The sequence below is a fragment of the Micropterus salmoides genome, unplaced genomic scaffold, assembly GCF_014851395.1.
Source record: "Micropterus salmoides isolate LMB-PRFRI ecotype aquatic unplaced genomic scaffold, ASM1485139v1 Ms_hic_scaffold_3, whole genome shotgun sequence".
NCBI classification, from domain to species: Eukaryota; Metazoa; Chordata; class Actinopteri; order Centrarchiformes; family Centrarchidae; genus Micropterus; species Micropterus salmoides.
Window position 1 is genome coordinate 19,751,345 of NW_024042261.1, and position 17,373 is coordinate 19,768,717.

Genomic DNA, 17,373 nt, shown 5'->3' on the forward strand with positions numbered 1-17,373 from the left:
TAAATCAGATGATCTGCCTCTAACTTCTGAGAAATTACAATGTAGAATCAAATTTTCCATCCCACTGCTTCTGTTTCTCGCCCCCTCCTACCTCTCTCACTCTCCTTGTCCTTCCAGATCTCTATGGGTCAGGGACAGGCTGATGTGGCCTTAGCTACACTCAGAGAATGTTCCCGAAATGGAGACTGGCTTTGCCTGAAAAACCTTCACCTTGTCACTTCATGGCTACCCCTTCTGGAAAAAGTAGGTAATCTGTGTACGTGATAGTCTCTGGATGTGGTAAGGCTTTGATACGTGTTGATATTCTGCTATGTGTAATTATTGTAAAATACTACCAGACAATGCCAATTGATCAACTCAGTGAGAGAGTGATTAAATCAGCTCTGTTAACCTACAGAGATTCTGTATGTTTGAATATGATTGGGTGTCTATCCACAGTTGCCTGACATTAACACTTTCTCACATTTGTGGAGAACCAGGGGTGCATCAGGAGACATGAGGAAAGGCAAATTACAAAAGCTAAACAGAAAGTATTTTTCTATTTGGTTCAAATACATGCAGTGACACAGCAATGGGACAAATCCAAAACTAATATGATAAATTCACAATAAGACTTCCCAAGTGAGACAAGAAAAGGGTCCAAAAACAGTCCTTTGGGAAAAGTCCAGTGGATTAAGTCCTGTAGGTGAAGTCCATGAAAATAAGCCCAAGAAATGTGGCCAGTGTAATGAGTCCAGTGAAGCAAGCACTTCTTCACATCATCTCAAGCCCACAGTGCCAGGTAGGTAGAGTTAGGGTTAGGGGGAAAGGTCAGTGGAAACGTGGAGCCTAGAGACTGTTCTGTGCTTAAATGCAAATGTAATTTCTTGTTTTACTCCACGGTTTATCTATACAATTACAATAATATTAGAATATGATATTACAAGACTGCTACACACACATGAACAAACACAGGAACACCACATTCTGCTGGCTGCCCAAATTTCCATATCTAAAATTACCTTCTGTCCTTTCCCTGTACATACACATTTTGCTTTCTACCTGTCGTTCCACATTAGCCTCTGTGCTGTTGTTTGCGTGGGTGTGTTCATTACTATGTGTTTGTTTATTATGGGCATACATGTGTGTTTGTATCATGCTTGCTTTGCATGTAGCGTGTCCTGCATGTATTTATTATTGTTGTATGTGTGCTTATGTGTCACATTACAGACAGTAAGTGGGTTAATATGTGTGTTCCAGTTTCTTTGTGTTTATTTGTGTTGTTCAAATGTTTTTCCTGGGGTTCTGTTTAGTGCTGTGTCACTGTAGCAGGTCATATCTTACTGGGAGGCACAGCTGTTGGCAGTGATTGGTGTGTGTGTGTGTGTGTGTGTGTGTGTGTGTGAGACATGAGGAAAGGCAAATTACAAAAGCTAAACAGAAAGTATATTTCTGCGTGTGCGTGCGTGCATGCGTGTGGGTTAGCCAGAGATACCCCCTGTCCAGAGTTGTCTATACTCCTGTAGTGACTTAAACCATAACTTATATCTCTCCTCCTAGTATTTCAATTAGCATTTTTCTCCACCTTTTTTATTTCTTCATTTTTTTTCTACCACACCCCATGTGTCTGTCTGACTGTCCCTCTTTCTTTCACAGTTTTTTGCCTTGCTCTTTGCACAGCTACCGATGAGGTTGTGGTCTCGGCAGTCAGGCTTGAAATGAAAAACGTACGCAACAAGGGGAACGGGGAAAGCAGGGAGCATAGGAAAGAAAGAACGAAGACAGTGGATATGAAAGGCGGGGAGTAGGGAAAGATGAACTGAGCCTCAGCAGGCAGGTGGAAATTCTACCAAGAGAGGCCTTTGTTTTAGTATTTGCCTCTGCTTCTGTAGCCGTGTCCATCTGCTCACCCTTAACTGTGTCTCTCCTCCTTTTACCATCTGTCTTTCCAGTCCTTCCCTCCTTCACTAAACCAGTTGGTCATTTAGTGAGAGGAGAAAGGAGGAAAGAGAGTCAGAGAAGGAGAGCGGTCAGTGTTCATAATTGAAGTTGGCAGTGCAGATGTCCTCTCATCCCTGTCTACTCACATTCTTCCACTTGCACTGTTTTCTGTCTCACATTTTTCACATCACCCACTCACCCATCTACTTATGGATCTATCTTTCAATCTACCTCTTAATTTATCTACCGATCTAAATGTTTCGCTGTGTGCTAATCACCATAAAGTGAGATAATATAATAGTGTCTATTGTGATGTAATCACTAGCATTGGTCATTACCATTGTATTTCACATGATGTGCATCTGAACAGCATGGATACGTTTTGATGTGCTAATAGTAAGATACATTTGCACTCTCTCTCCCTATCTCTGTCTTCCTCCTCTTCTTTTCTCTGTTATATGTTATAACTAGGGATGAAACGGCATGAAAATTTCATATCACGATTATAGTGACCAAAATTATCACGGTTATCAGTATTATCACGGTATTGTAAAAATGTGCCAATAAATATTAAAATGTACTGATACACACACTGAAACCATTTCAACAAGTTTTATATTGAAAACTACAAATACAATTACCATTTTGTTTGCGAAAAAAATAAAATAACAGCAAATACCTTTTGTAAACATATGAAAATTATCTAAGTGTGCATTATCAAGATTTTATATTTTATATTATATAGGTAATACAATGACACCGTGGGCAATTACATGAAAACAAATAAGTCTTTAGAAGACAGTGATAGAAACTGCAATGAGCCCAAAAACCGACATAAATACAGAGGCGTCTGTAGCGTTTCTAGATATTCTGGTTGGTTGACTAAACTGCGTAACGTGTTATCCATTGCAGTGGACGAATAGACTCTGCCGACACACGATGCACACAGCAACAGAACAACGTGTGGTGTTTTTACAAGAGCAGCTAACACTGAGAGCTTCAGTTTACACGCTGTTAGCAAGTCAGAGAGACAAACCAAAGCTAAAAGTTAACTCACCCTCACTCACTTCACTAGATGGTTATTTTCTTCAATCAAGTTTCCCTCAGCACTCTCATAAAAACTAAAATACGACCAGACTTCAGAGTGACTGAAAAATCTCCACCGTCATTGACCCAAACAAACCCACGTTGCATTCTGCGCATGCGGGCCTGCTTCTGGGAGTGGCTGGACAGTGTTTGCCGTGAGATTATAACAACGCGGTTAACCGTACCCAGTTATCATGGTAATTAAAATGTGTACGGTAATAATAACCGTTGGGAATTTTACCATGGTTAACCATTAAACTGGTAATCGTTTCATCCCTAGTTATACCCATCTTTTCTTTTCTCACTCACTTGTTCCAGTGGAATTCCGGTTGACAACACATCAGACACACACACACAAATCCTTCGAGGGATGTCAGTTTCTGTGGTCTTTGATTTTCTGTGATCATGTGTTCTTCCGCGAGAATAAATTAGGTTCCAAATGAACCAGAAACACATTGGTTACAATTTATTGTGTGCCCAATCAGATGACATAAGACCCTAAGGTGCCAGCATGTTATTTTTAACCACACGTCTTTGAGAAGCATAGAAGGAGAGGGGGGAGGAATGTAAGAAGAGACGTGAGGGAAAGGAAGCTGGAAATTGAGATGAAGAGACAGCGACAGAGACAGTTAAAAGAAGAGACACAGAAAGAGAGAGAGAGAAGAACAAATATATAGAAGTTAGGTGACTGGTTTGTCATCGTGGAGAATCTATCATCATGCATGATTCCTGTGGAGGAAAACCTACATGGAATAAAAGGAGTGGGGATTCAGTTACATTTGCACACAGACATTTGCTTTTAGGGAATCTATGAAAGTCCATGGATTGTTTCAAGGTCATGAATATTAAGAAATGGAGCAGAAAGTGCATTTAGTGCAGTATAAAAATATTACTCTAGTCTCGTGTGAACTTTGTGGTTAGTGTTTTTACCTCACAGCAAGAAGGCCCTGTGTTGTGGATATATTATGACAAAGTCAAGCCCTTTTCAACCCCTAACAAGATCTAACAAGATCGGCAGTTTGGAAAATTGATTGACTTGCGTGATACAGTGTCTGGACAACTTGTGCAATCAAAGACTGAAGTCTTCTCTAATTATTCCAACTAATGAGCGAGTTTCATGTTTTGAAATACAGTATTTGTGTTTTTGTATATTTTTGTGTGTGGATGGGCAGGCATGTGAAAACGAAGATCTCAGCCAACCGTTACGTCTACAGTCTGGTCTCATATGTCTCTCATATTCCTTTGGTGATCTCCTAATGTGTCTAATGTGTGTACTGTCCTTCCTCCACAGGAGCTAAATGTGCTACATCCCAAAGCAGGCTTCCGTCTCTGGCTGACAGCAGAAGTTCACCCCAGATTTCCTCCCATACTGCTGCAGTCCAGCCTTAAGATCACTTATGAGGTACACACACAAGCATCCACCACCACACACATACACAGGTATACAAACAATAACACCATAATGCTCATATCACACAGCTTTACACACAAACATGCACCTACACGTTTTTGCAGGCACACTGTGATGGTATATTCAGTCATTGCAGTGTATTTAAGGGCTCTGTGTGTTTGAAATGTCATATGAACTCATAATTATAAGTGTTGGTTATTTTCTATATAATGACTACATACACGATGTAGTCACACATACTGTACATTTGTAACGAGACGCAAAACTCTGCAGCTTGTGTGTTAGTGATGCATGCTTTAGTGCTCAGTGTGTTTCTGATGGGAATCATGCTCAAGGGGTTAGCTGCTTCAGCAGCCAAGCATGCTGCACAAACAGCCTCTCTCTCTCGTTGTCTGTCTGTCTGTCTTTCTTTTCTCTCTCTCAGACATAGTCACACTCAAACATATTTACATACTTCATATGTAATACACACACATCCTGAACACATCCCCAGCAATAACCAAGTTATTGTACTATATTATTTCTGGACTGCAGGACAAGTAAGTGTCAAAGCTTATATGTCAAACCTCAGATAAACAGTCTACATGAACTGATACACATAGTTTTGTTTTTCTCAGTGCACATTGTATTGGGATTAGATAGAGATGACCTGCAAGATGGGGGCAGGGGCTGACCAAGGCATTTTAAATTGTTCCATGGAATACATGTAATAGTAGTAGTATTAATAGTAATAAATATGAACAGTACATAACATTGCACACATTAACCACGGCAGATCCTACACAATGACCATCTTATCTTCAACCCACTTTTCAAAAATGGCTAAAATACAAAACATCAATGTAGCAAAAACACAATTACTAAGCTACAGTCAAAACAGTTGTATTCCAGCTACTATAGCTCCTCCACCCACTCCCAAATACCTTCAACTCCCCTTTCCCTCCCAGTCTAGTGTTGAAGCTTCAATAAGTAACTAGACTAGTGTTTCTCAACGGGGGCGTTCTGAGGACGATGGGGGGCGCTGGAAGAAATATTTTGGAAAGGGGGGCACTGAGCTGCTTTTGGGGGGCGTTTGTTGGTTGGAAATTCTAATGCGAGTTTACACCAAAGATTCACAACAATACAAGTTTAAGCTTTAAACTACTTGCAAAAAAACTGTGTTCTGCAACATTAAAACCTGCCAGTTTAGTCCACGGCACCAAGATGAGACGGTGCATTTTTTTCTCTGTCAGCTACTTGTGGGGCAGCTTTGTGCTGCCTTCATGGGAACGGGAAGAAGCGGACATATACAGGAGTTTCAGTAGGCTATAAAAATGCCCTGACTTGCTCTGTTGGGGACTGTTAGCGGCACTTTATCAGAGGTGCTGAAGTTGACATATTTTAACATTTGTCGTGAGATTTCTGCCTGATAACAGGTGTTGTCGTTTTCGTTTTCCCCCGGCATTCGTGCACCTCCTCGTCTCATCCAGTTCTGTGTCTGTCAGACATTCGAGGGGATACTTCCAGTGAATCAGTAACATAATGCAGTATAGGGCATGTAGTGAAATATTATGAATTCTATTTGTAAATGCTCCGTATTTGTATAGCGCCTTTCTAGTTTTTTCAACCACTCAAAGCGCTTTTACACTACATCCACACACATTCATTCACTGAGCCTAAGTGCTCAAACAGAAACTAACATTCAGGATTCTGTATCTTGCCAAAGGACACTTTGACATGCAGCCTGGAGGAGCCGGGAATTGAACCGCCAACCTTCCGATTAACCCGCTCTATCTTCTGAGCCGCCCCCTTTTCTCTCTCTTTTATTTTCTTCTTTTCCCTTTAAATTCACTAGGCTTATTTAAACTTTTATTTGACTGCAGTGCTGCAGGCAGCGCGTATTCTTGGAGCAAATACTCTTGCTCGTCCCTCTCTCTCTCACCCGTCCCTTGATCTCTCGCTCTCTCTCCCTCGTGTCCCAGCTATTAAAAGTTATTAGCAAGCATTTAAAGAACCTAGTTAATAAGGAGAGCTAAGATAACGTTAAAATACAGCTGGGTTTTCGAGGCTAGCATGCTGTATATAGCTGCGCCACAGTTACACTGTCATTCTGTGGGAAACACTGAGTTATGATATGATAAGTTATTAACAGATGAGCTAATAAAGTTCAGTCAATAACTGATTAAAACGGATTAATTTATCACTGAGATGAAAAGGGGCCAAAAACACATTTTAATAGGTTACTTCCCCACAAAAGAGGAAGTAAGACTTAATCATGTGTGTTGACTCAGCAGGGATGATATTAAATAATTTGATCTACAGGAGAAAAATATTTTAAAGCAATAAGAATGCCTGAAAGCCTCACTACATTATATTCTGTTATAATTATATATTTTGAATTGTCACCCGCCACCTTTTAGACATTTCCACCAGAAATTGGTGCAGAAAAGGCAGAAATTGGAGGAGAAATTGCAGAAAATTAAGTGTTTAATGCTCAAAATCTTCTGGGGGAGGACCCCCTTTACCCCCCCACCTTTTAAGTGCCCCATCCAAGAAAACAGTATCTGGCTTCACACGCAGTTTCTGGGAGGAACATTGACTTAAATATAATTACTTTTCACATGGCTTTTTTGTTACCTTTTCCATGTTTTTAATAACAATAGTAACAATAAAAAAAATCAATAATATTCAGGGCAAATAGCAAACATGTTTTTTGATGGGGGGCGGTAAGGGACCTGGATAATGGATAGGGGGGCGCTGGCCCAAAAAAGGTTGAGAACCACTGAACTAGGCAATGCAATTTCTGGAGAAATTGCGGTGTGAATGCTGGCTGTTGAAGGCTAATGCTAAACTGGATTGCTAAACTTCATGCAAGCTCTCATTTCAGCCTCTCTCTTAAACAAGCAGTAGATGCTCCTGTCTCTTTAAGCCCCCCCTCCAAAAGCTCACTGTGTTCTGATAAGTCGAGATCCCGAAGCAGGATGATTATGCCACTCAGCATTACAGACAGACTAAGCATAGGAGTTGCCAGTTGTTATTGAGGCTGCACGCAAATGACCATATATGGAAAACCAGCTCTGTATGACATCATTAAGAGTCAAGAGTAGAGCTTTGGCCATGTTTAACATGAACATCTGACACTGAAACATTATACATAAGATAGAAAATATAAGAAGCCTAATGAGTCTCCCTTAATCTGTGTGTGTGTGTGTGTGTGTGTGTGTGTGTGTGTGTGTGTGTGTGTGTGTGTGTGTGCGCGCACGCGTGTGTGTGTATGTGTTCAGTAAATTGGACACAGACAGGTGTTCAGAAAATAGCTTAACTTCAGTCCACCAATCAGAACAGAGGACCCAGTCCTTTGATCTTTGATCAGCTTACCAAGGTAACCAGCTCTACAACAGAGACACATAGGAATATTCCTCTGAAATTATCTAAATCTTTGCCTCAAACAAACCTCCCCAGAGACTAAACTATAGGTTGTATCGACAAAATGACTTGACCAGTAGCGGCAGAAGGCATTTGTGAACAATATGATGTATTTTTGTTTGGATAAAGTTGAAAAAAAGTGACCACTTTGCCAGTTGAAAAACTGGTACGTTCTGCGCTGGTCAAGAAAATTTGAGGAGAACTTACAAAGGCAGCCAATAGAGAATTTACACTCTTGTCCTTTGGAAGGACACAGAGACAAATCTATAACTCCGAGGGATATAAAAAGCCCATGTGAGGAACCACAACAAAATTTACTACGTTTCTGGTGTAAAATTATGCATGAAGAGTTAAAATTGTGGTCAAGCCAGCGAGTTAAAAAGAAAAATCTAAGAAGATTTTCCGAGCCTGCTACACTGTAGTGATGATGTCACCCACTATAACTCACGCAATACACATCCATTATAAACTCAGAAAAGAGCTCAAAAAAGCATAAATCTTCTACAGCGACCGTGAACAAATCATAAAATATAGCAAAAAGCTGAATACATCATTAATAGATTAACTTATTGTGACCAATTTACAGTTTAAATCAAGTCTGTAGCTGAAAGTATGTTGAACTGGTGAGCTTTCAAAGTGGAGTAGGTATGAGGAGGATTTCGACAGTCTCTCCATTAACTTACAATGGGAGAATTTTCCTGGAAAACCTTGAATATTTTGAAAAGTATTCAAGGTATCAATGACAACAGTAATAGCACCCCATTCCTCATTGAGCCGGACAACTTGGAGTTTAAACGGAGTTTCTACATCAAAAGCTGGGGGACTAGTTAGTGGACAAAAAAACGTGACAGAAGAATAATAATAAAGGTTAGCAATAACATAGGATGCAAATGCTTGCAGCATTCACACCCAAATATTTTTAGTGCCTTGTTGGCAGAGTGTTAGACTTATAGTATGACAGCTCAAACCTCTCGTAGAGCAATTATTACATCCTACAAATGTGTTTCAAATATAAATACACGGAACCAGAGGGAATTATCTTCATGTGAGAATAAAAGGTGATAAAATGGTAATTGAACTGTTATTGTCCAAAAGAAGAGTTACCATATTACCAAGGGTGAGTAAAAGCAGGGATGTACTGGGACTGAAATTCAGCCCGTGACTTTGAGACAGAGAGGCCTTTTATGCAAGCACCGTGTGAGAGCCTGGCGAAAGATTTTTGCAGTTACTTTAATAAATAGTGTTGTACTTGTATACAGTCAATTTCATCATGATAAAGACCTTCATGAGAACTTTTGTGATACCTGCCTCTTAAGTTTGTACAAGCAAAGCACCACTGCACTGAACAAGACCAGGTCAAGCAAGCCTGAGTCAGTCAGAATGCTAAAATAATTAGATATAATCAAAAACTACAATGCAGTCCCATAAAATAGAGCAGTGTACGTGTGTGCATAAAAATCAAATCCCGCAGCTTCAGCTCTGAGTAGGCCTCTCCCTGGCTCAGCTCCCCTGTGCTGGACCCTGACTCTGCTTGTACTGATTATACAGCTACATATGAATGAGAAGAACATCAGTAATAAATATAACTAACAACTAACTAATCCATTTTCTTATTCTATCTATGCATAACTGCCTACCCAGCTCTGCACACTGCCCCTGTACCTGTCACTGTTTCTGGTTCCATTGTCCTTCTCCTGCTTCTCCTCCTCCTCCTGCTGCTTCTGTTTCTCATCCTTCTCCTACTGCTCCTGCTATTCCTCCTCCTGTTCCTTGTTCCTTCAATTGTTGTTTATAATATATATAAATATAGGCTGTAATGTAGCCTATATGCCTATACATAAATTCATATATAAATAATCTCAGGTTATAATAAATGCATTACTTATCAGTGCATGTGCAGGGTCCTGCCTCATCTGTGCCTGCCACAGCACCTTTCTACCAACGAAGACATCGGTTAACTTGGCGCAATTAGCTGCCTCTTGTGCCAACATTTTTGTCTTCTAAATTCTTATTTTTTCGGCAGCACATTTCTTTTTCCTCTTTCTTTCTTTTCGACATATTTACCTTCTCCATTGTGCTTGTCATACAACACTGTGCTGAGTTCAGCCAAGATAAAACATATTGAGGTCGAATTCCCAGATGGAAAGTGAACTCCTTTGTTCGGTACCGTTGAGCCCAAGTTGGGAGACGACGCTTGTATCCCCCCTCAATATTGAAAGTATTGGTTTGGCCCAGTCTGACAGACACCGACAGAGTTCACTGCTTTTAAAGTTGAACATAAGAAACTGAAAAATAAAAACTCTTGAACACAGGCCGGTTCGGCCTTAAATGGACCGGCAGTTTGGGATTGTTCCCAAAATTCCTGATGGCCAGTGAATAAAAGTGTAGATACACCTTCACTGATAAACATGGGAAACTGTTCTGCTGCAGCTCACACACATACAATTCGGACTGGCTGTGGATCTACAATGTAAAACCTTGCAAATACATTTGATCTACTATTTTGGAAACATAAATAGAGATTTTGCCAAATTTGGCAAATTTAGTACATATGCATAACTGGCTGTGTGTATTATCAAAACCTCCAGATGGTACCAAATGTTCTGCAAAGCTTATAATGTGTGGACTGATATCAATGCTCATTGTTATTAACAGCGTGTTGTTGACAGAGGAATCAAATGTACATACATGTTACAAAGATACAGTATTTGCTGACTCATGTAGAGAACCTTGCCAAGTAAAGTACAGTATTGTCTATGTATCTATATATTATTTGGTCCTGGATACTTGGTGTTGGCGGTATCTAAAAACACAAGACAACACAAAACAGACTGTGAAATGAAACAACACAACACACATCCGGAACTGCTGTCACAGCTTTTTTTTTGGTCTTGCCAGGGATTGTTGAATGATACTCCTAGGGATGTCAGGATCAAACACTAACCAAATTCACAGAATTCATTTTCCCAGTCTCACAACAAAACAAGCTCACACTTTACTATAACATAGATAAATTTTCACATTTTAAAATGTTACCAACACATTTGTTTTTGGAACCTAGATAAGTTTTAGCTTTTGTGTCCAGGTATTCCCTCTGTATTGCGCTACAACCATATTTGTAGGGGGCATTCGCTGTAGCAATTGAGTTTTCCTTTTTACCTAATGTGCAAGGTGCTATGGCTTAGTTGGTTAAAGTGCCTGTCTAGTAAACAGGAGACTCTGGGTTTGAATCCCAGCAGTGCCTTTTTTTTCGTGCTCCCCAGCACGTTCCATATGATCTTACCTTGCAGTGCATAAGTCTTGCAAATATATCCAGAGCCTTCCTATGTTTCTGTGCATGTATGACAGTGTATGTTTTGACCTTGCAATTTGAACTTGGATTGAACATTTGAATGTTACTGAAGATTCTGTCACAGTAAAAAATCTACTTTCTTTCCCTCCATCCTTCTTTACCTTGTCCCTGTCCCTTCTCTGTCCATCTGTATGTCCTCCTTTTCTTACCCATCTCCAGGCTCCTCCCGGGTTGAAGAAGAATCTGTTGAGAACATATGAGTCGTGGACTCCAGAGCAGATCAGTAAAGGTTTGGCTCTTCTCCTCCTGAATACATTTCTGATGTCAGTGTGTTGTTGCTTCAAATTAGCTCTCTGTTATTTTAAGCAATATTGCAAACCTTTTTATTAATGCTATTATATGCATTTGTGAACAGTTCCGCTTTCTTTTTTAAGGAATGAATGTCTTACAGTACATCCTAGATCTAAGCTAACATCTAGACGTAGCTAATGAACTGGCGCTACGCTTAAAGAATCTGTGCTGTCATTTACAGTAAAGGAATAATTGACATTCTTATGACAAAAACTTGTGTTACTATAATCACAGGTATTGATACCAGTGTATGATTATTAGCTCAGGCTTTGAATCCCAGCAAGCTTGTAGGTTCTGGGACAGAAAATAAAAAGCAGCAAATGGGGATACAACACAGCATTCAAAAAGGTCTAAACCATCCCTAGCAGAATATAGCATCCTCTATGTTTAATTTGTTTGATGAATTATTAAAGATAATTGCCCTCAAGGTTTATAAAACACAGACATGCTGATAATGATTGATTGTTATAGTTATTTTGGTTGTTGACATGCTGTTGATTGTTTGTGTGTAGGAGGCATCCTGGCCAGAGCCCAGTCTCTGTTCTGTCTGGCTTGGTTTCATGCTGTCTGCCAAGAGAGACGCAACTACATACCACAGGTAAAACACACAAACGGCCAAGTGGTCACAGTTCTATAATTTCATCTCTCGACAAGGAACTCAAACTACTGTAGCCTTGCAACGCCATTTAAAGGAGGACAAATATGGCACTTGTACAAATGATGTAACCGTCCTAGATACTGAACTAAGACAATGGCACAAACAGACTAACTAACCAGCTACTTTTCTAAAATGTCTTTCTTTTTTATGATTGCTCCTGGCATTAGCTGCCGTCACATTTAGATACTTAACTTTGATACTTACAGCATAATAATGCGCTTTAGTTCCCTTTGAAATCACAAGTTTTTCTGTAGTTTTTACTTGTAAAACCCAAAGATGTGTTCTTACATAAACAGTAGATGACCTTATTTCCACAGTAGTTTTCACGGGTACATAATTACTGAGCACAGTTCATATTCAGCGCATATCTATACACAACACAGCTGTGGAAATGATTTATTTATTCCCTAGCCAGTTATTGCCAAGTACAAAAACCATATACATTCATATCCACAGGGAAGAACTTACAATGACACTAAAAAGTCACGGTCAACACATGAGGGTAAAAAAACTACCCCTGAGATTCATATTCTTTGTCCTTACTGACCAGTATAGATAACGTGTTTTGTTCTTTGTGCTGTGCCTCCGGCAGAGTCTTTGTGTGTGTGTGTGTGTGTGTGTGTGTGTGTGTGTGTGTGTGTGTGTGTGTGTGTGTGTGTGTGTGTGTGTGTGTGTGTGTGTGTGTGTGTGTGTGTCTGTGTGTCTGTGTGTCTGTGTGTCTGTGTGTCTGTGTGTGTGCACAACTACGATTATTAGCCTTCGTTGTAAACTTGCCTGCTGGTCAACACGCTCACAATGTACACAACACAAAACGCAATATATAAAGCAGCCCCCACATTGGTGAGGCCCTGCTGTTGTTTGTAGACCAAAGGGTTTGCAATGTCAAGCCATGACAGTGGAAGCAATTTTAAAAAGGGGACAAATTAAAGTGTCAACTGAAAATGGATATTATTGACCCGCTGCATGTGATGGTACCAATCACTATATTTTTGAAATTTAAGTGTAACTCAGTCTCACAGCAGCTCTAAATAAATCAAAATGGTGCGTTTTACCTCTTTTAGAGAACCAAGTTAAAATGTTTTGAAGCCGAACAGGGTATTTCTTCATTTGAACTATAGCTTTGGTGATAAATCATCTCTACATAACAAGATAGAGGGTGTAATGAATGACATAATTTGCATCTCTATAGAGAAAACCAGACTATTTAAATTCTCAGTTCAACCCCAAGGCAGAGATGAATCAGCACAAAACAGATAACAATTCTAAAAACATTGAGGGAGTTTAAGCTATTGGGACCCCTGTGTCCAAAAGACCACAGGTTTTGTAAATACTCAAATTTGATTTAGTGTCTGTTGTAAGTTAATATGGAAATTAAGCAAAACTCTAGACTCTGAATAACCTCATCACTGACGCATAATAAGATACTAAATTAACTGATTTTTTTGTAGGCAAAAACAGATTTCTGCCTACTCATCATCTACATGCCACTTTGGCTGCAGTCGAATTGTCTTTTTTGCTTAGGAAGGTTCCTAACTACAGCCATCAGGCTAATTCTGGCATATTTACATTGCTGAAAAGCTGTTATGTTGATTAACATGCACAGTCCCTTTTAAATAAATAATTAAATAACTGGCTGGTTGAATTCTCTAACTCCTCTCATTTTGTTTTCAGCACTATCTGTTTTGTTGTTACTTCCTATGAGTAATTAATGGTTAAATGTACCCTATATATAAAATTGAGTTTGTCACTGTACTTAGCTTCCATGTGTTATAAATTACATTTTCCTAAGACCTTATGAATTGTTCTTCACACCGTTCTTTGACCTCGTTTTCCATCGAGGTAACGGAAGAGTGTTTAGGAAAAGATGTCTGTGAAGATTCTCAGTCATCCAGGTCATAGTTATCCAAAAAAGGTTAAAATCAAGGTCATCTGGACTTGGTTGAAGATACTAGAAGACGTTTCATCCCTCATCCAAAGGACTTCTTCAGTTCTGACTGACTGGTAGGGAAACTAAGCTATTTAAAATCAGTGGCGTTTTTTGGCAGGATCGTTGATACCGCTGGTTCGTTAGTGTTCCTGGCTGCTAACGACAGTCATTACGGTCGTTAGGACTACCCGAAGCCAAGACTGAACGACCATCGTTGGCATCCTCACCTGAGGCCAATAGGTTAAGTTTGTTGAGTTTCCTGGGAAGTGATGAAAGGACAGCATTGTAAGTGGGGGATAAGTGGTGGCGTAGACCCCCTCCTCTGTTCAGCGACAGCCAGGTGTGCGGAGGTGAAAAAGTAAACAGTGTTTGAACCTCTCTCTCATGCTCACTTTTCATTTGAACATTCGAGTGCAACATTGTGAATGCCTTTCAGGAAAGAAAAAAAGTATGCGCTGTTATCCCCATATTTTAACGATGATCATTCCTCGCCTCTCTCTATGACAGCAGGATGTACACCCTGCCCTGGACAGTGGCTGTGCAGAACAGTTACAAATGCTCTGACTTTCCAACTTTCCGACAAGTTGCACAAACTAGTTTGTTTTGAGCATAAGCCTGCAATCATATTATTATCTTCCCATCTAGCTAAGTCAGGGCAGGATATCTTGATATTGTGAAATTATTGTTTAAATGTCTTCAACCAAATTGGGTCTTTACATAACTCAGTTTTTGATGTCTACTGCTCATTTTACAGTTAGAGTGCAGTCAAATCTACCTTATTTAGTGTGATTCAGTTAAACACTAATGCATTTTCTTCAGGCAAATATTGACATCTGGTAGCTACTTGAGCTTTCAAAATGGAGCCTAACAAGATGCATTAAAAATCGGTCTTTGCTGATAATCACATTTTGCTTTTACAATCAAGTTGTAAATCCACTAAATAAAACTTCTCGAGTGCTGGTTTGCTAGTGATTGAGCAGTGTGATTTCAAACAAATACGAAGCTACAGAGACATTTTTAACATGGGCAAAAGAACATGCAGTTGCACCTGTGATTACATGATAGTTGCTGCAGTTTGCCGTGTCAGGTTTACACTTGTCAACTTAAACCATCGCTTTTACAGTTTAGTCGCATGCGGGTGTGTGGCAGAGAAGCAGGACGCTCTGGGACTCATTTTCTCTCTGTGTATTGCATCAGAGTGGTCTGCCTGGTCGAATAATACGACGTGTCTGCAGTTGTAGCAGGAAGGTATCTCTAACCAACACGCAATATCAACATGTTCCCAGTAAACCCAAACAAGTAGCAAAGAAACATGTATTTGTAATTAAACTGCCGTTTACACACTTGTTTCTCCTCTCTCTGTCTCTCCTGTTCCCTCAGGCTTGGTCCCAATTCTCTCCCTTAACCAACCCCCTCATTGTGGGATAGTTTGGAAAAAGAAATAATTGCCCTATTGGAGACAGTGAACCTACATAACGAACATGCCTGTGTGTTGTAGGTTTCTTGGGGATATGTGCATCATCCTTCCTTTAAGTCTCTCACTTTTCTCTGTTTACTTGTTTTTTCCCCCCAATTTTTTACTGGCCTCCCTCCCTACCCCTCTCTCTTGTTCTCTCTCTGGAAAGTATTTCCATTTGGGATGGTAATGTTGTTCCTCATCCAAGAACATGATCGCCTAATTATTGAAACAGTCACATCTCCTTTCGTCTACTGCACCATCACTTACTCCTTTCTCGCCTCATCTTCTGTCAACCCTCTCATTTATTCTGTCCCTGTTTTCATCCTTTGTACAAGTCTGCGTAGAAACCACTTCATTTAAAACGACAGAGGAATAGACATCCAGAGAGAAGAGGCATAGAGAGGAAAGAGGAGAGATGAAAACAGAGATTGATTTTCACATGCAAAGTATATAACATTACTAAAAGAGAACATATACTGTGTGTGTGTGTGTGTGTGTGTGTGTGTGTGTGTGTGTGTGTGTCTGTGTGTGTGTGTGATCATCACAGAGCCACTGCAGCAGAAGAAAGATTAGGGTTTTTGTTTGCTGGCCATAGGAGAAGAATAAAAGTGGTAACTGGTGATGAAGTAAACTTTCTCACAGCACTCAAAAAATAATAACAGTAGTTTTTAATACAATAAAACAATGGAAAACCCATACATTGAATCATTCACTGAATGGGCAGCCATCGCTACGTGCATAAAACAAATGCATGCATACATGCATGAGCACAGTCTGCATCACTCATACACATGTAAGCTTATTTATTAAATGCAGCAGAAACATGCCCTGACCGTCTGTGAATACACACTCAAGCACAAAGTTACTGAACAAACAAACACACACTTGATCATGCAAAGAATTACTGAACATGCCTACACAGTTTTCCTCCAACCCCTCACCTCATCCACCTATAGTGTCAGTGGGCAGATTACAACCGCTGATTGAATAGCCGTGAAGTGCAACAAACTGAGACTGCCCTCACACTCAATTCTGTTTTAACAATTCTGTATTACGGTTATGTGTGTAGATATTCAGAATCAGAATCAGTTTTATGGCCAGGTATGTGTACACATACGAGGAATTTGACTCAGGATTGTACATTGCTCACGATGTGCTTACTTATACAATAATAAAATAATATATATAATAATAAAATAAAATCAGACACAAACTACAGAGTAGACAACACTAATATACACACTATGAACAAAATAATATAGACATATTGACAAATAGTGCAGTAATCAGAGTGCAAAGGATGCAAGAGTAAACTATGTACATGTTGAAGGTGGATATGATATACAGGTACCCATACACATACATGCATACATGTACACATGTACACAGTGTGATGGAGCATAGTGCAAAGGATGCTGGAAAAAATAAATAAATAAGACCTGTGACCTTATGACCTGAGGTAGGAGTATTGGTATACAGTATGTACAATATGACATAGTATGAACAGCACTGAAATAGAGAATGGTGAATAAATAAATAATAAGTGGAAACCAGTAAACAGGTGCTGATTAGAGACAAAGTTACTGGGTTCTTGCACAGGAATTGTTCCTGACACTGTGAGTCAGAAATCAACTGTTCATCAGAGTGATGGCTTGTGGGAAGAAATTGTTCCTGAGTCTGTTGGTTTTGGCGTACAGTGCTCTGTAGCGCCTACCAGAGGGGAGGTGCTGGATCTGCAGTGATGTTTCCTGCCCATTTCCTGACTCTGGAAATGTATAAGTCCTGAATGGAGGGCAGGTTGGCACCAATGATTTTTTCTGCAGTCCTGACTGTATGTTGTAGTCTGTTCTTGTCCTTTTTGGTG

General features: G+C 39.8%; 1 protein-coding gene and 1 non-coding gene across 4 annotated transcripts in view; both read left to right on the plus strand.

Moving 5' to 3' along the window:
- LOC119882869 (cytoplasmic dynein 2 heavy chain 1) overlaps positions 1 to 17,373 on the plus strand; it is a 194,770-nt gene that overhangs the window by 150,655 nt on the left and 26,742 nt on the right. For all 3 annotated transcript variants that reach the window (XM_038693177.1, XM_038693180.1, XM_038693179.1), the window contains 4 exons: positions 118 to 243; positions 4,298 to 4,408; positions 11,334 to 11,403; positions 11,978 to 12,063. In XM_038693177.1, coding sequence (XP_038549105.1) covers positions 118 to 243; positions 4,298 to 4,408; positions 11,334 to 11,403; positions 11,978 to 12,063 — 393 coding nt within the window. The remainder of the gene's footprint in view (positions 1 to 117; positions 244 to 4,297; positions 4,409 to 11,333; positions 11,404 to 11,977; positions 12,064 to 17,373) is intronic.
- trnat-agu lies at positions 10,993 to 11,066 on the plus strand. Its single transcript has one exon. It is a non-coding gene; the product is annotated as a tRNA-Thr (tRNA).